This window comes from Dipodomys spectabilis, unplaced genomic scaffold (assembly GCF_019054845.1).
Source record: "Dipodomys spectabilis isolate Male_0828 unplaced genomic scaffold, ASM1905484v1 ptg000138l, whole genome shotgun sequence".
Lineage (NCBI taxonomy): Eukaryota > Metazoa > Chordata > Mammalia > Rodentia > Heteromyidae > Dipodomys > Dipodomys spectabilis.
Window position 1 is genome coordinate 4,596,216 of NW_024870815.1, and position 19,705 is coordinate 4,615,920.

Here is a 19,705-nt window from a genome sequence, read left to right on the forward strand (position 1 = left end):
TCTGCGAGGCAGAATATATCTTTTCTTCTTTAAGTTATTGCTCTGAGCTATTTGTTTCCAACTACAAGAAAGTGTGACTAACAACTTGATAAGTGCTATTATAAAACACATTCTGCAGAAGAAAAAACAGGCATAGAAGAGGCAAAATGACCTCAAACTACCATGTGATAACAATAAACACCCATAAGAAAGGTTAGGACTCCAGCACTCAAACAGAATGTGTGTTGTTTATGATATGGAGGACATGGAAACTGAATATTCCTCAGTCAAACATAGATGTGCCATTTTGTTCAACTCTACTCCTACAGGTATACTTAAAAGAATCAGAAATGAATGTGGATATGGTCAAAGTATTTTACATAAAATAGTTTATAAACAAAGAACAATGAAACCTTTTCAAATTGCTTTAAAAGGGAAAAAAGAGATTGCTTAAAGAAGAGATGAGAAAGAGATGGAGGGGATGATTTTGGGTATGTCATCTGCATGTATAGAAATGTTACAATATAGCTGGGTGCCAGTGGCTCATGCCTGTAATCCTAGCTACTCAGGAGGCTGAGATCTGAGGATCATGGTTCAAAGCCAGCCCGGCTAGGAAAGTCTGTGAGACTCTTTTCTCTAATAAGCCACTAGAAAACCAGAAGTGGTGCTGTGGCTCAAGTGGTAGAGCGCTCGTCTTGAGCTGAAGAGTGCAGGGACAGCGCTCAGACCCAGAGTTCAAGCCCCATGACCGACAAAAAAAAAAAAAGAAAAAGAAACGTTACAACTAATACATGCTAATAAAAATCTTTATAAAGGAGTGATGGTAGGTATTCAAAGAAAAACTTGTATATGAGTGAATATAGCAACACTATTTATATGAATCCCAAAGTGGAAAGATGCAAATGTTCACCAAATGATGAAAAGATAAACAAATTTAGCATAGTCATAAATTGTATGCTCCCATGTATGTAAACTCTACAGGCTCCATTTAGAGCGATAGGATCCAGGAATGTGATTTTAAATCACTTATTTCTCTCAGCCGGGAGAACCAGCTAATGGATGCAAAATACTATGAATGAACTAATGCAACTGAATTGCACAATTAAAATAGTTAAAATATTAAGTCTTGTTAGGTGTAGTTTTAAAAGCTTTTTTTTTTATTAGTCTCTAGTAGTTTTGTTGCGACATTTCTATCCATCCATACAATGTGTCCTGACCAAACTCATCCTCTCCGTCACTCTCCTTCATTTCCCCTCTCCCTTCTTAAAACCATTTCAATAGTGTTTTATCTTTCTGCTTTCATCCATGCACATAAAACAAATCCCCAAGCTGAGGAAAGCACTTATTCTCAAATTCTGGTAAGTACAGGCTATGAGAACACCTCTCTAAGAGTGAAGTGCCAAGGATAATGGCTTACCTTGACCTATCCTGTATTACCCCCCCACAGTGTAGTCTTTAAATCAGGTGGGCAAGGAATGGCTGTGACAAAAGCATACTTTGAATTATGTCTTCTGTTTGCCTCAAAAAAGAGCCCTATTGTTACTGTATTTGATTCTGGTGCCCTGTCTTGTATATACATTTTTCTAATTTGGGGAGGGGAAGGGAAATAACAAAATGCTGAAACAATGATATGGGTTGACCCATTGTAACAATGAGACATACAAGACACTATGTTGAAAACCAACTTTACAGCTGGAGGAGGAGGTATGGGGAGGTGGGGAAGGAAGGGATAGTAGGAGAAAACCAAAGGAGGGGTAACAATGCTCCATAGGAAATGTACTCATTACCTTACTCATGTCACTGTAACCCTCTGTACAGTATCTTTTCAACAAAAAATTTAAAAAATCCCATGAATTCTAACATTCATGTGTTTCAGGTATTAGTTAATTAATACAAACTTTATGTTAGACACAGACTGAATCATGCCTCTAATCAAAACATAGTTTTATACAAGTTTAAGGAAGATGTCCACTTAGGCAAAGTTCCTCAACCTCCACAGTGCTGACATTTTGGACAGGGTAATGCTTTGTTGTGGGCAACTGTATGATACTTGCTGCCGTGTTCAGCATTGCTAGCCCCTTAATAATCAGATCACCCTTAAATTCTGACATTCTAAACTATCTCCAAGCACTGTCACAAATCCTGTGGGAGGCAAAATAGCCCCTAGCTGAGATTATTACTTTTAAGAGCTTTCAACATAGCAATAGCAACCAGAAAGAAATCTACTTCTGTGCAATTACCTGCGAGTGTTGGACAGTTAGAACTTGCAGTATGGTTGTCCCTGGATGAGTGTCAAGCTGTCAGAAAATGTACTGTGATGAAAACTGTTCTATCTGAGAACTTTTCTAACCTGTCACCAGGGCCACATGCTTCAGGGGTTATGTGAGAGTTCCATGAATATTTCTTTTATTATTCTGACAAAATATGGACTGGCACATCAGATAATATGTTTCCCAGAATCCATGCAAATCCAATAGATGCTTCTCAGTGTCATTTTCAAAACATATTACTTAGGGTTGGGGTTAGGCTGAGCCTGTTGTTTTGTGGGTAACGTGTTGCAACAGTTGCTCATTTTAGAACTTCTCTTGTTTCCATTGTTTAGCTTCTGACTCTTTAAAAAACTTGTGGGCAGGGCATTGGAATTCAAGAGAGAACCCACAAAATGGAACTGTCCCTTAGTATCTTATAGACTCCATGTCTTTTTTATTGTGAAAATACTGTACAGAGGGGTTACAATTACATGGGCAAGATAATGAGTACATTTCTTATCAAGCATTGTAGCCTCCTCCTTTGTTTCCCCTTCCCATCCCTTCCCATCTCCCTCCCCCCACCCCTGTCCTCCTAGACTCCATGTCTTAAATGAATTGATGTGGATCAGTATTTATTTTATTTCTGCTTGTTAATAGGATTGCCTTCCTTATTTTCCCCACCTTCAGGCATATTCCCAAATTATGGCAAGGAGAAAACATTCAAATGTGCTCACTGGTATCAGAAGCTTTTCCTAGTTTTTAAGGATCAACTTTTTACCCTTTTGTAGTTTGGAAGGCTCAACATGTTAAAAGGGATGATATGCTAGTGAAAAATGGAAGGGCCTCAAGCCCAATTTTCCCTGTTGATGTTAGATGAATGAGGAAGATTTGAACATAACCCTGAATGTAATTAGCAACTTCATAAATTATTATTCAAGATAAGGAAAGCACCTAGACCACCTCACTCAATCCTTTGTCTCAGGATTCCTTTGGTCACCCTTGCTAAACCATAACAGCTCTTGTGATTGTGCTTGATTAAAGCAAGGCACATCTTCCATGTTGACTTAGTTCTACTTTGTTGATGACTTATCAAGACATTACACTAGTGATCTTGGCCTTTGCTCTTCGTATGTAAGTTGCATTCCTTATTCTCCAATTCTTCATTTGTAATTTAATATGTCAGGATTACCATGGGGTAAAGCAATTGAAGCAATACTCATGCAATCAATTCTCATTGACACAGATGAACCTTTTCTAAAACCTGCTTCTTCATGGAGTAGCTCTATCTTCCAAAAGGCAAAAAATAAAGGAATTTCAAAAAGAAGGAAACATCTGTTGTAGAAGCAGGGCAGAGAGAATGATTGACAAGGGAAGCAAATATAGACTATCCTGCTGGGTGCAAAGCGTGGGATCCAAGGAAAAGCATGGTGATACAAAATTCCCAAATGCCAATCACGCTTCCAATAACAATTGGACAACAATTACTTCAAAATGCTCAGTTGAAAACGATTGTGAATTTCCTCATCTTTCCTTCTAGAAACCACCCATAAACCAAGAATGTTCAAATGAAGCTTGGCTATTGGTAGATAGATAGTGGAATAATAAATTCCTCCCCGATGCTTCAATTGCTTACCTATGTATATGACCTCCACTGTATATGGGTTTGAGGCACTGCTTCCCAAGCGGTTAGTGGCAGTCATCCAGACAGTGTATGTTTTCCACAGGGAGGTATGCTTCTTGCTAAAGTAACAGGAGTTGGGGCCACCAGTTGTGTAATCTGGACATTCATAGGTGATATTTTCTCTGCAATGAATTACGTATTAGGAATCAATAAGAAAACAAGAATAAGAGTGACTTTTAAAAATTACAACTTTGGTGTGGGGGGGGCAGTGAGGATTGGGTGGGGGGTGGGGGGAGGATGGGAAGGGATGGGAAGGGGAAACAAAGGAGGAGCCTACAATGCTTGATAAGAAATGTACTCATTATCTTGCCCATGTAATTGTAACCCCTCTGTAGAGTATTTTCACAATAAAAAATAAAATAACCATAACAAAATATATATTAATACCATTAGACTTTGGGAGGCAGGTATTTTGAGTGTGTAAAATCTGAACAAAAAATAGCTCCCCAGATTCTGTGCTTTCCCATGGTAGCTGGGAGTGAGGGGAAGAAGGGTGCTGGAGAAAGGGGTGGAGGGTGTATATATATGTATATATATATATATATATATATATATAGTTCCTCAAGACTTTGCTTCTAACCATTCCATCCCTTGTGTAGCTGTTCCTGTGGGCTTTGTGATATGAACTCTTGAGCTGCTCCTGGCTAAGAACTCACCTCATGGAGGGCATTACTTCACATCTAGAGGTTGGGATCTTCACCTGCACCTATAGACAGTGGCACCACTGACAATGCAGCACTTATTGCACATGTATGTGGAGTTTCATTTGAACAAACAAAAGGACTCAGAAGGTCACACCCTGATGCCAGTATACTCCGAGTCAACCAGATACTTGAAAGGAGGTATTTCAGTCCCTAGAGGCTTACGAGGTGCCTCATATTTTGGCTTTGGAGCCTCAGCTCCAGACACACCATATGAATATGTCATATAGGTTGCCAGTTTAAGCTCTTGAAATCTGCATGACACCTCTTTTAGTATCAGACCGGAGAGCAATTTTGTATACAAGCAAATTTTGTCCCTGAAGTGGGAAAGATGTTCCTACAAGTGATAAATACTTTGTTTTAGGACCACAATACAGCTTTTCAAGAATGTCCAATAGGGTCTCATCATGAGTGCAACAAAATTCTTAGTCAGAGATTATATAATTTAGTCTTCATGGCAATAGTTCATCCAAAAATGTCCTCAAGGTGGACCTGACTTCTGATTTTTGTTTTTCTTGGGCATGTAGCCTAGGTTGACCTCGAACTCATGATCCTGCTTCAACCTTCCAAAGGCTGGAATTACAGGTGCGAACCACTATGCCCAGCTAAGATCTTGAGTTCTGGATCATCACCTCGCAAAAGAATTTCCTTGGGCAGGAGACAAATTTGAAAACCTGATGTACCATGTTTTTCATGGTATATATACCATGGATTACATGGGGCTAGCTTATATATTTCTCTTAAAATAGTGTTACTAAGAAAAAATATAAATCACAAAGGATTTATTAATACAGAATATGGGGCTTTAGGTCACAATTTAAACTCATGACAAGTAACTTGAAACATTGCTAATTTTGTATTGTCATAAGTTGGAATACTTAGAAAGATTGAAAGAGGGGCTGGGAAGGTAGCTCAGTGGTAGAGCACTTGCCTTGCATGCTCGAGGCCCTGGGTTTGATTCCTCAGCACCACATAAGCAAAAAGAAAAAAGCCAGAAGTGGCACTGTGGCTCAAGTGGTAGAGTGCTAGCCTTGAGCTGAAGAGCTGAGGGACAGTGCCCAGGCCCAGAGTTCAGGCTCCAAGACCAGATCCAAAAAAAAAAAAAGAAAAAGAAAGATTGAAAGAGTATACAAAGGACTTGAAGAGGACAAGAGATATTATCTTATTTTTCCAGTGACATGAGCCTTCTTGGAGCAAATTCAGGAAAGAGTATGAAATCTCCTCTTCCTTTTGTAACTAATGTATCCTACTTAAAAACCTACATTGCCAGGGGCTGGGAAAGTGGCTCAGTGGTAGAGCACTTGCCTTGCATGCATGAAGCCCTGGGTTGGATTCCTCAGCACCACATAAGCAAAAAGAAAAAAGCCGGAAGTGGTGCTGTGGCTCAAGTGGTAGAGCACTAGCCTTGAGCTGAAGAGCTGAGGGACAGTGCCCAGGCCCAGAGTTTAGGCCCCACAACTGGACCCCAAAACAACCTACATTGCCATGAGTAAGTAAATACATAAATTCTGAAGAGAGATTTTGAGAGAGGTAGTCATGTTGCTTAAATTTATAATTTTATTCATTTAATATGTACTGAATAAGCTCTTTTGGATTATATCAAGTCAGCCTGGATTTATTTGTAAAGAAATTTTGTACTTTCAAAGATTATACATTTGTTGGGCCAGGTGTTGTTGACTCATGCCTATAATTCTAGCTACTTAGGAGGCTGAGAACTGAGGACTATGGTTTGAAGCCAGTTATCAGGAAAGTTCATGAGACTCTTATCTCCAAATAACCACCAAAAAAGCCAGAAGTAGAACTGTGGTTTAAGTAGTTAGAGCACCAGCCTGGAGCAAAAAAGCTCAAGGACAATACCTAGTCCCTGAGTTTAAGCCCCAGGATCAGCACACACAAAAAATGTATACATTTGTTGAAAGAATACAATTAAGAATCACAAATCAGGAGGGGAAATAGCTGAATTTATTCTTGTATAAAAATGTATTCTAATTCTAGGGGCTGGGAAGACGGCTCAGTGGTAAAGTGCTTGCCTTGCATGCATGAGGCCCTGGGTTCTATTCCTCAGCACCACATAAGCAAAAAGAAAAAAGCCAGAAGTGGTGCTGTGGCTCAAGTGGTAGAGCGCCAGGTTTGAGCTGAAGAGCTGAGGGACAGCACCCAAGCCCAGAGTTCAGGCCCCACGACCGGACCTCCCCCCAAAAAGTATTCTAATTCTTAAATCCTGCTCTTGCTTATAGAGGGAAGGATAGCTACGAAGTGTAGACTATCTTTGCAGAAATGGACAACTTCAGAACATATAAATAAATATGTCACAGTTATTCTTACTATTGAATAAAATTAAAATGAAGAATAGCAACAATAAAAATATATAAAGAAAGTATGGTAATTTGAACTCAAACCCAATATTGCTTTGGTTTGGAGAATGTGAGCATGCACTGGTGGGGTCGAAGGGCGTTGAGAGCTTTTTACCTTTCCTTCTTGTAATACACCGTGTAATTGGTAGGAAGTCCTCCATCTGTCCCGAGCTTCCACCAGCAAGTGAAGGTTTCCTTCTCAGGGGAAAGACAATTAACGATCTCAGGCTTTCCAGGAGGCGACTCTCCTAAAAGAAGCCACAAGCTGTAGGAGTCAATATTAAGATCCCTAGTCTCCTGGTACCAGAAGCAGATTTCTGGCACTCAGGCTAGAGACAGGACCTCAAGGCGAGGAAGCCCGGGGTCCAGTACTCACATTGCCAAAGCAAAAGAGGGTGGGTAGGATATGATCAAAGTACTTTACTCCTGGTGAAAACAGAATAATGAAACCCATTAGAAGTTGTTTAAAAATGGGACAGGAGATGATAAGAAAGGGTAATATACATGGGACCATCACAACAAAACTCTGCTTGACAATTAATACATACTACTAAAAATGAGAAAGGAAAGGGGAAAAATAGCCAAAGTATTAGTATCCAGAAACAATTCCCTGATTATCTTGATGGTGGCAAGGCACTAGAGGAAGCCTGGTGTTTGTGGTGGTGGTGTTGAGTTTCTATTTAGAGATGGAAATAACAGTAGCTTAGGTGTAAAGACCAGTAACGGTAAACTGTAATGTGTAGTGAACCTGTGGGGAGCAAGACCAATGCAAATTCAAGCTTCAGTTGATAAAGCTGCCTATCCACAGCATAGGAATGACCGTGCAAAGAACCTGCACACACTTTTACCCATACATTGAACTCAGGAATGTTTCTTCTCTGCTCACACTTTCCTAGTTTTCTGCCATCCCCACACGATTGCCTGTGTCTCTGTCTGGATCTGTATCAACGCTGCTCCTGTCGTCTGTTTCCTCCTGTGTCTCTTTCCCCTTCCTCTTCTCCCAGTCCCTCCCTTCTTCTCCCTACTGTTGCACCCTCACTATCCCCTTCCCTTTCCATTTGATTGCATGCATCTTTCTTTGGTGTGCTGTGCTTACTTGTTTGTTCATAAACTAGATCTAGCTTCCACATATGAGAGGAAGCATGCCCCCTTTGCCTTTCTGGGCCTGATGTACTGCCATTCAACTTTGACATAATGGCTTAGTCTGTCTCCCCACAATTCCTACGGTCATTGATGAATCTTGATTATTAGTCTCTTTCCACTTTGATGTTCTCTTCCTTATTTTGGGTTTTCTTATGTGAGTAGCAAAAGGCCTCCTTTTAATTCGATGGAGCTTTTTGGGGTGTGAGGCATAGTCTGTGATAGCCTAGTAGGAAGTTCTACTCTGAGTTGGGAGCTACCATTGTATCAAAGCACCATACCTGGTCTCAGGCTGGAAACTGGCAAGTCTCTAGAAGATGATTTGGAGAACATAACATATGTCATGGGGATAGAATTGTTCATTGCCTATAATCTCAGAAGTTCTGGTAAGTGGGTTCTCCCCCCCTTTATTTATTGGTCGTGGGGCTTGAACTCTGGGCTTGGGCGCTGTCCCTCAGCTCTTCAGCTCAAGGCGAGTGCTCTACTGCTTGAACCACAGCGCCACTTCCAGTTTTCTAGTGGTTTATTGGAGATAAGAGTCTTACCGTCTTTCCTGCCCAGGCTGGCTTTGAACAATGATCCTCTGATCTCAGCCTCCTGAGTAGCTAGGATTACAGGTGTGAGCCACTGGCGCCCAGCTTGGGTTCCCATTTTGTTGCTTGGATATTAGATTTAAAGAGGGAGAAGGAAACCCTGTGATTTTTGCCCTGACACTGCTGGACCAACCATAAAAAGATCTGTAACTCCAGTTACTTCTGCTTGTTGCCTTGGGGAGTCAGGAGCACAGGGAAGAGCTCTCAGATGTTGGCTTCAGTAGCTCAGGGGCTTCTCCTTGTTTTCTCCAAATTTGTTCCATGCTCCCCAGAATTTCTGACTGAGCCAAGATCAGAAAAAGCAGGTGTGTAAGGGAATGTGGATAGGAATTGAGGCCTATAGATAACCTGGCTAGGCAGAGTTTAATGGATTGCATGGTACAGAATGCAGGATGGAGACCTGGAAACAGGATGATCATGTCAGTGGAGCCAGTCATAAGCCAGTTTATAGCCAATGTGCTCTGGTCATAGATCCTGCTGAAATGGTTCCTCTTAGCCTGGTGTAGCTCTGCCAATGCTGTAACATTGACCACCCTCTGGGGAGGATTTCCTCAGGAACATGTTAGTGGGAATCATGGCAAAAATACAAGTGTTCTTTTATTCACTTCTTTCTGTCTTTGGTGGGAGGTGTGCATATGGGAAAGAGAGAGAAGCTTATTTAAAAAAACCCCAAAGTTTATTGTTGAATGTGGAACACACTTGAAATCAATCAGCAATACTGTTGATGATTTGAGTTCTTAGAGTTTTCCCTGTGGATCATTCTGATCTCTGCTTTCCTTTTTGTCTCTCTTGGGGAATTTTTTCTTTTTACATTTTAACGATTGTTAATAGCATATTCTGAAAACTTGCAACAGAAAGGTATAGTTGGGAAAGTACAATTAATCAAACTTCTCTTGATATACTTTAGAGGAGGCAGTTAAACTTAAAGGACTGACTCAATGAACAAGCACACAGACAACCACAGAGGTGCCACACTAATATATGTGTGTGTATGTGTGTGTGTGTGTGTGTGTGTGTGTGTGTGTTTATACGTATGTAGACAAATGGCCTTATAGATGTCAGGCCAGAAGTACACACACACACACACACACACACACACACACACACACACACACACTACATGCACAGAGAAATAAACCTGGGGTATATTTGTGGCAGAACACATTGGCAAAATGCATATATTCAGAGAAATTATACAACAGACTAAGTATATAGAGATACACAAAGGCATAATATCCACATGAAAATATTGATGATCAGGCACTATGAAAAGTTAATGTACATACATACATATCAAAGTATGCACACACAGGAATGTAGAGTACATGGAACTGTACACAACAGGTACACACCTTCTACCTTAGCTTCATCTCTTCTATTAGCAATCGCTTACATGCCTTTATGACTTTTCAAAGACTTAATCACATGCACTATATCATCTGAAGTGGAAGAAACATCATTTTTCTCACTTTGGAAATTTGGAAGCCCAGACACATTAGGCAAGTGACTCAAGGTCACACAGCTAATAACGGGCAGAACCCGGACTGGAATTCAGGCCCTCTTATCATCAGAGCTGCTTCATTCCTCTCCTGAACTAAGTATACAGGGCAGAGAGCATAGTGACAAGATTTTGTCTAAATTTTATGAAAAGAAAGGTTGCAAATAATTTAGTAAGCAGCCCATGACAGAAATACTTTCATTTCTCATAACAACATTGAAAGACCACAATGGCCTCTCTATCCTGTGGATGAGCAATCCAGGCAAAGATATGGAAAAGGACAATCTTTTACTTACCATTCAGAAGACTGATGTGGAGAAAAAGTAGCAGAATGCAAGCAATTGTGGATGCCACATTTTCCTTCATGTTGTCTCCCTTGTCTTGCCACAGGTAATGTATCAGAGATGTCCTGAAAAAGGAGGCACCAGGGAACCTTTGTGAAATCACAGCTGGGTTGGCTACTTGCCGTACTTTATTCTGGCTGTTTGTAACTCATTCTTGCTCCTTGCTTAATGTGAATGACAAAACAGGAGGAAGGGAATGTAGGAAAATGTAACATAGGAGAGCTTGGCTCAGAAGCATCGATTCACGCTTGCTGGGAAAAATTCCACCACCAGGGGTCATTAGATGACAACGTAGTGAGTTGATGGAAGCCCTGGTAGTTGGTTCTTGTGGACAACAAAAATTGTTCTCCTTTTCACCCAGTCGGTAGTCGTTTAATAATACATGGCCCACTTCATGTGACATACATTGTATGACCCACAAGAGAACCACTCTTGGAGGAAGGACTTTGGCTTTGATCCACCAGGCAAAAACAATCCAGGCTGAAAAGTGAGAATCTTCACTACAACTTCAGTACAACTTTCTTAGACAATGCCAAGTTATGGAGGCTCCCTCTGAAAGTGCAGGCTGAGAAGGCTCTGGAAGTCTGTTGGACTCTGGGCATGGCTGTGGAGCCAGCCCCGAGATGAACTCTAGAGAACCTCCTTGTGGTTTTCTCCCCCTGACCCTACCTCACTCTTTGTAAAAGCCTCATAAAAACTGACAATAAACTCCAGCAATAATTCAAATCCCTTGGGCTCAGAGTATTAAGTAAAATTTGAACCTGCAGGAGTTGAGAGTGTTAAACAATTTATTATTAGTATTATTTTTACCCTTGGAACAACTTTCAAAGCCTCTCACAGTCCTTCTAAGAAAAAAGATTTTTAAAGCCATTTGACAAAGAAAAAAAGCTCATTAGTCTTGTTAGACTTCAGACGCTCAGAAAACAATAGATTTGACAGGCTAAGGGTAAATTCTCAGAAACACATGGCTTTAATATCCTTTTATTATTATATTATTATTATTACTATTATTGAGTAAGAGGAATATCTAGGGGACAAAATGCTTTTCCTGGTCTATTTAAAATGCCCAAGTGTTGTCTTGTGAGTATCTAAAAGACCAGTCTCAGCCAGCTCCTCCTCACCAGAGTTCATCATCTGCCAGACACATATCATAGAATGAACAACATGTTGAAGATTTCCTCCACCTGAGACATCCAGAAAAAGAAATCTGAGTGACATCTTTAGCACATAAGCACCAACTGCTACTTGTTGGTTCAGTAATGGATCCTAGCCCATTAGTGGGTCCTGTGAAGAAGCCAGTATGCTGCTCTTCAGAGACCTTTCCTTTCCATTTCTGAATTCCTTCCAGATGCCCTTTAGCATAACATTCTCAACCACCTGCTCCATCTAGTCCCCAGGGCCATCTGATTTCAATCAAGCGGCCAGAGGCTCTTACTGGCTTTAAAATAATGCTTACTGCTTTTGGAGCACCTGCTACAGACCAGGCACTGAGCTAAGCACCTTATTTCCACATGTCCTCTCAAGGGTCCCACAAGGAGGTAGTAGTTGCTACCACCCTATCTTAACACTTGGAAAGTCAAGTAGAGAGAGGGTTCGGAGGTAAGCTGTCAATCATATACCCATGGGACAGGGCAACCTGTTGAAGAGCATCTCTAATCATTTCAATTTGTGGAGAGTCTGTGATGGAAGGGGTACTTATTCCCCTTCTGTAAGGGGAGACACAGAAAGTAGAAGTAACTGACTCGGGTAAGCAACACTCAGAGTCTTTGGTGAGCAGAGAGTCTCAGGAAGGAATGGGGTAGAGAAGACTAAGAGATGTCATTTTAGCTACTGCTCCTCTCATGCACAAGGTTCTCAGATACTGTCCATCTCTGGTCCAGCTTATATATGTACCTCTAGCCTAGGAAAAATTCTATCCTGGTGCTCTCCTTGTGTTCTCATGCAGGCTTCGAAGTGGGGTCCTGCTCCATGGGTTGAAGGTGTTCTTCAACATCTTCTTTGAGAATCCCCTGTTCCTAAATGCTCGAGATGAGCATGCTACACACCACATTCTTTAAATATAAGGTATTATCTTTAACTAGTTGAACAAAGAAGGTGCCCCTCAGCAAAGCCATTAATGAATACAACATGTCTTGGTCAATGTCACCCTTTTGAATATTCTTATCTGTCCCTCCCAACCCTAACTTCCCTCACTTACATTTGGCTTTGATTTGGGTCTTGTTTGTCTGAAGCCACTCTCCACTGCAAACAGAATCTTAACCAACGATAGGTGTGGCAGTTCTTCATCACCTTAACTGGGGACTGGAGCTCCCAATGAAGACTCATAGCAACTGGCTCTAAATATTCGGAATTCAGCTATGAAAAAGTCAGCCTTGTATTCCTAGCCTGCGGATGATCATCTTAGACTTCATTTCTCACTAGCTCTCTGGGTGTATACCTACTACAGCAGACCCGAGGGAGATCTCAAATGGTGTAAATCCTTAGAAAGCCCAAATTATAGTTCAGCAAATTAAAATACCAGGAAGCAGGTTCTTGAAAGGGAAGGGATGGGGTCAAGGGAAAAAGGGTAGATGAATGAAGAGGGGGAAAATGCAGACAAGAGTCCAATGTATATCCTACAAAGTCAAGAATAGTGAGGGAGAGGGTGGGTAGGGGGAGATGGGTGAGAATGTTCAAAGAGGTGACACCGATCAACATGTGTTGAATTCATAAACTGCTTTGTTACATGGAAACTCCTTCGCACAACTACTTAAAGACAATTTTTAAAAACTTTAAAAACATGCAAAGCCTGGATCTGAAGAGCTCACAGCTCTTATACCTGACTTGCCTGTGATTACCCAACATGGTTTTCTCACTTCTGAATCCTCCAATAATTTTCCATTTTCATGCTTCTTTCCATTACAGAATTCAAATTCCTACCCTGCCCTTTGCTGTTCTGGTGAGCTCCAAGAAAACCCCTTTCTCCCTTGGGCTGCTCTGCTTTAACACCAATCCTGTTCAAACCTGTTCTTCCTGACACTGACCTTCATTATCCTTTTCCATTAAGTCAAGTCTTTTCCACAGGGTCCAATCATGGAGAAAGTGGTCCAGTAAATTTACAGCCTGCCAGATTTCTCTTTTGAGAAACGAAAGCAGCCCTCCCAAGATGGAAATTCAGAGCCAGGGTCCCATGGCCTGTGCTGATTCCACTACCTACACAGGGAAGAGGCAGTGTGGTCTCCTTAGAGTTAAAAATGACAGATCTGAGCCCCCAACACACATCTCCCTATAATCAATTCCTCTTTCTGGTTAGACTCCGTCTGCATATGGTGCCCAGTTAACCCTTGAGATAAGCAATGAATCCAGCTCTCCCTTTGGGTGAGAGAAAATTGTGTCCAAAGTTCTAGTGCTAAGCAAATCTGTGTGGAGTGCGGGCTCCAACCTGTACTTCCTGCTTCTCTGTTCCCATTGCTTCACTCAGTTTCCTTGACCCTAGAAATGAATCTAGCATACTAGGCATACTCAGATTTTGTAATCCTAATTCCCTGGTGGACAAGCAGGACCAAATTTAAGTCTTCAAAGATACTCTCTCTCTCTCTCTCTCTCTCTCACACACACACACACACACACACACACACACACACACACTCTGCAAAGAGTTATCATGAAGTAAACATCCAATGTCCCCACAGTCTAACTAATGCAATACAAACAGTACCCTATGCATCTTACTGTCTTCCCTCTTAATCGCTATCCTTTCGATCCCCCAGAGTCTCCCTCTTCCTTTCTAACACTTCAGGTTACTTTTACCTACTTTGGAACTTTGTATAAATAGAATCATACAACATGCATTTTAGGAATGTAGTGTGTATGTCTTTTTTCATTTCCCATTGTCATATTATTCATTATGTGTAGTTTTACATAATTCATTACTATTTGATCCCATTCATATTTCACTGAATGAAATACTACAACTTATTTCTTCATTCAACTGTGAACCTTTGAGTTGCTTTTACTTTGTTTTGGCAAGTTTTGGGTTTTTATAAGACTGATCAAGATGCCAGAGGATGGTGAGCACATCATCACCCCAAGTCTCCACTTAGGTGGCCAGTGTGCTGTTTCTTTTACCTTCTGATGACTAACCTAAGTTAAATGTCTAGTGCCTTTCTTGTCCTAAAATGCAAAAAAAAAATCAGTTCTCCCAAACACATTCTGAATATAATCATCAGGTATGGGAAACACCAGGCACAGTGTTAGATAATTGCTTTGGAATCCTCTGCTATGTAATCTCCTTACCTGTGGTGATACTACTGAGTATGGCCTGAGGCTGAAATAACTGGGTGTGAGCCCCACATATGCCCTTGGAGTCATAGGATTCTGACTTTTCTTTCCAGTGCACAATGCCAACGTCTAATGGGGAAAACAAAGGACATAATGTGCTCTAAGTAGGGAGAGGAACACGAGAGATTAGCTATTTCACAACAGGTGAGAGATTAAGACTGTTGTACACTATACTTGGAATCAGTGTCTCCAGCTGTGAGTAAGCATGCAGCATCTGTTTTAGTAATAATGGTGAGGCAAAGATGGATACATGAGTGCAGTAATTTCCTTTATATATGGATGTTCTTCTATGTAGTACCAGCTTGACTTAGGTCCCCATTGGACAAGTGCTGTGGCACTTTAGTCAGAGTATCATAGCTATGTGACAGCTGGTAGAAACAGCATGGAAACTGCTTTAGAATGCCCACTTCAGTTTCTAAGCATCGCTTTGTCCTGTCCCATTAACACCAGAGGTTTCTCAAAAGGAACTCTGTGCTCTGAGGAGATTTCACTGAAGAAGAGGCATGTGCTTTGATGGATGAAAGATGTTGTAAGATGATTAGCAGAGAGAGCGTTGTGCAATCAGGAGGTGACTTAGGTTGATACTGCAATAGGGAGACTTCCGTGGAAAGATCTTTTGTTTTCTCATCTCCTTGGAGGTAAATTATTACACTGTGATATATGTGCCTTTGCACTGGAGTAGTTTTAATGAAAGTCGGAGGCATCACTTCCAAATCCATTTACACCAATTCTGTTCACTCACCACAGTATCCTGGCAACATCTTTTTATCTGGGGGAAATTCATTTTTGCTCAGTCTTTTTGGCTTAAAGACAAAACTAAGAGCTGAGTGAGTTTCAATTCTCCCTGGCCAGTGTACACTTTGGACAGATGGTGGAAAATCTACGTTGGTCTGACTTCCAGAGGAACCAGTCTCTCCTGAGATCCTCCGTCAATGATTAAAAAGCACCCTTGATTGTACGTGATGTTTTGCAGTTCACAAAACTGTTCCACTGGTGTTAGTGATTTTCCATCCAGCTTTCATATTGCTAGAAAGGGAACCTCTCTACTGTACCCATTTCTATGCCCTGCCCATAAGAGCTTCTGATGATGATTGGATCTTGATCTCTACAGATCCCTTATCTGTACATTCACTAACCTAGATAGAAAATATTTGGTAACGCACTTTCATCAATATGGCCCTTTGGTCATTATTCCCTAAACAATATAATAGAGTAACTTCTACTTGACATTTACATCATGTTAGATATTATAAGTAATCTAGACATGGCCCAATTCCTATATATAAATACTATGCCATTTTATGTAAGAGACTTGAGCAGCCACAGATTTTGGTATCTGTGGATACCATGGATACTGATAGATAGCTGTCATAGTTTAGAATTGGAACGTGGGCATTGTGAATAGAACTCTAGATGATTCTACTATCTGGTCAGGGATGAGGGCACTGATGAGCATACTGACACATAATACATACAATGTCTCCCCCAGGAGGTCCCACTCCTGATTGACAGATGAGGAAACTGAGGTTCTGAGAAGTGATCAGCCCTGATCACGTTGTACATAGCAGGCAGTATAACAGAAATGTGAAGCCAGTCTTTGGGGTTTAAGTCCTGCATTAAATAGACAACATCTAATGTAAAAAACAACACTTGTATTTAAATGATGATGTACAATTTATAAAGTATTGTTTGCATTGCAATTTTCACTTACCACATTTTTTCTTATTATTCTGGACTGAGGGAACAATAACTATTATTGTTGTTCTTGTTATTATTAACATGTTATTCCTCCCACTTCAAAGGTGAAGAAACTGAGACTACTGGGAGTAAATGGTTTATACCAGCAGCCCTATCTTCTCAAAAGCTTCCAGTGTGCTCAGAATTGTGGTGATGAAAAAAATCAGCAAACTGTTATATTAGACACACTGCACTCCAAGTGCTGCTTTGTTAAGTTGCTTAAACCCTTACAATGATCCCAAATGTAGGTATATTATTGTTGGCATGCTACAGATAAGAGACTCTGAATTGTCCAAGGTCACACAGCTAGCGAGTGACATATGAATAGAGAAGAAAAGTGAGTTGAGCTCCGTGGCCTATGTGTTAACCCTACACTGTCCACTTCAAGTGGTTACAAAAGAGCAATTGACCTTAGCTCCAAGGAGTTCTGGGAGTACACAGTTCCACCTGGCCATGGAGAGTGGGGCAGTTGAGAGGACCTTAGGATCACAGACTCTGAATCCTCCCAGGCACCTTCTCCTTGATAAAGTTTCATTCAGCATCTTCGCTGCAGAAAAGCATCTCTCCTGTTGGGTGTGGGGGAATGCAATGTCAGCACAGGTGAATATTCCTCAGCATGGTTCTAAAGACTGTTCTGGACTTCTCTGCCACCTCAGATTAAGCAGGTCAACATCCTTAGAAGGAGGGATTTTTACTGCATGTTTAAGTGACCCTTAATCAAGCTGAACTCAAAGACCCAAGTTGGAGCAGAAAGAAGGGGAAGGAAGAGGCTCTGGATGGCTGTCTTTCCATGGGAAATGCTGTATTTTTAGAGCTTCAATGGAGGCAGTCAGATGTAGGCTTAATGAATTATTGTCCCCAAGTATTTTCTCCTTCCCTGACATAGGATCACATGTTTTAATCTACCATCAAAGGATTTACTCACACATCCTGCTGGAAGAGAACACATCCCAACTCAATGACTGGACTTGGCCATGTAAAAAGCTTTAGCCATTTGAATGGCTGTGATGCCGCATCTGTGTCCACCAATCAGAAGCCTTATATACAGAGACATGATTTGGGATCGACTTTGCTTTTAATCTCTGCAAAATGTTACAGATAGTGGTTTAGATTCATAAATATGAAGACAAACAGAGCTTAGATAATCCTAGCAGAACTCAGCCAATTCTAAGAACACCACAGTCAACCTGTAGCTGCTTGAAGACCTTATGTAAGTGAGTAAACAGTGAATGCTGTTGTAAGCTACTGAGATCTGACTGTTTGTTTCTATGGCAAAACTGACTAATGCAGGGCAAGAGCAGTAGGAAGGAGACATATGCTTTGCCAGACTGTTTAAACAAGATTATTCCTCAGATGGATCAGTGTGTGTGTGTGTGTGTGTGTGTGTGTGTGTGTGTGTGTGTGTGAATATACTGCCTAAATAAACTCAAAACAACCTTACTTTTCCATAAAAATAAATCACTATTGTGTTAGGAACAGCCTCTATTGTGCACATTCTAATTTCTAGAAACAAGCTTGGAAGGTGAGGAGAAAATATGCAATTAAAAATAAGAAAATTAATTTTGGTTTACTCACACTTCCTTTTTGGCTGCTTGTTTGTCTATGGATTTATGGAATTCTGGTATTTGGGGTCTGAAAGGAACTAAAAGACTTGAGGTATTCTATGGTTAGATCATAAGTAAATACCATGCCATTTTATACAAGGGACTTGAGCGGTAACAGAATTTCTAACCCAACCAGGAATTCTCACCTAACCTGTCATGTTTACTCATGGGAAAACCAAGACCACATTTCTCTTATTCTGTAGATGATTTGGTAACTGTGTGACCTTTGGGTGTTTGGGTTCTACCCTGAAAGAAGGAAATGATAATATTTCTATCTTAGGCTTGTTTTGAGGTGAAGCTAGTTAACCAAGCATGTGCCTCAGGCACGTGCTGATGGGAGAATCTTTTGAGCATTGATGATGGACTGTGCACATATCCAAGAAGGTTGTTAAGTTCAAAGGAAACAACTTAAGACAAAAGGCTCTATCCTCTCTGAGTTGTTTCCTCGTTTGCTTCACTTTGAACTGTGGGAGTTCATTCACAGAAGCAGGAAAATTTCTAATGCCATGAGAACTTGGAGATCTTTTGTTCATATAATTTAAGTTCACTTTATTGTCTCTCCTGTAATTAGATAGAATTGTAGACTCTGAAAGTGGGCAGAAATGCTGTCTCTCTCTGTGTCTCTGTGTCTGTCTGTCTGTCTGTCTGTCTATGTCTATCTGTCTGTCTCTCTCTCACTGTCTCTCCTTCTCAGCCAACAGAAATAAAGTTGAGAAGTTCCAAATATTAAGAGCTCAGTTCAGCCAATGGAAGGGATCCCCAGGATTCCACCAGGATCCCCACTGGACTGTGCCAAGGTGAGAAATGAACCTTTTGTTACTAAGCTCTGAAATTGTAGGCTGAGTATTATAATTGGCTAGACTTCTAGCCTGGCTAATTGAGGAACCATCTGGAGACATTCAGCATAACCTTGTTTAGATGTAACTACTACATCTAGCCAAACAGAGATCTGTGAATAAATGAAACACTCTGATGTCTAGCCTAATGCCACTGAATGTATCTAAATTTCTAAAACATACCATTTGGGAAACAAGTCTTAATTTTACAAATTGCATAAATACTTCTAAAATGATTCAGCTTCTCATCTTCTTAATTGAATTTTCCATGTATTATTGAGGTACTTTATGAATGTATCAATTGTGGTGTGATGCAATGGATATAGAATATTCTTCAGAAAATGTATAAAGACCAAGCTTCTACAGACGGAAGATTCATTGCCCAAATCAAATAGGACTTTTTTAAGCTTCTGAATATTTTTATCCTCCTTCCCTCTTCTCTCTATTTTCACCCTTTCCAATTCTCATTTCTTTTTCCTGACATTCGGTTAAATAGTGAATACTCTCTTTTTGTACTCTTTTCTAGCAGATCCAACAGCCTTTTTCCATTCTACTGTTGCTTCTGGTTTATGAATTCAGAAACACAGTAACTAAGTTTTAGAAAAAATAAAGCAACTTAAAATTATAAAGTTCTAAGTCAGGGCTGGGAGAATTTCCAATGCATCCTAT

At 40.6% G+C, this 19,705-nt stretch overlaps 1 protein-coding gene across 2 annotated transcripts in view; it reads right to left on the minus strand.

Annotated features, from left to right (window-relative positions):
• Prlr (prolactin receptor) overlaps positions 1–19,705 on the minus strand; it is a 122,042-nt gene that overhangs the window by 13,349 nt on the left and 88,988 nt on the right. For both annotated transcript variants that reach the window (XM_042690585.1, XM_042690584.1), the window contains exons 3-5: positions 10,492–10,604; positions 7,080–7,212; positions 3,862–4,031 (exon numbers count right to left, since the gene is read on the minus strand). In XM_042690585.1, coding sequence (XP_042546519.1) covers positions 3,862–4,031; positions 7,080–7,212; positions 10,492–10,561 — 373 coding nt within the window. In that variant the 5' untranslated portion in view covers positions 10,562–10,604. The remainder of the gene's footprint in view (positions 1–3,861; positions 4,032–7,079; positions 7,213–10,491; positions 10,605–19,705) is intronic.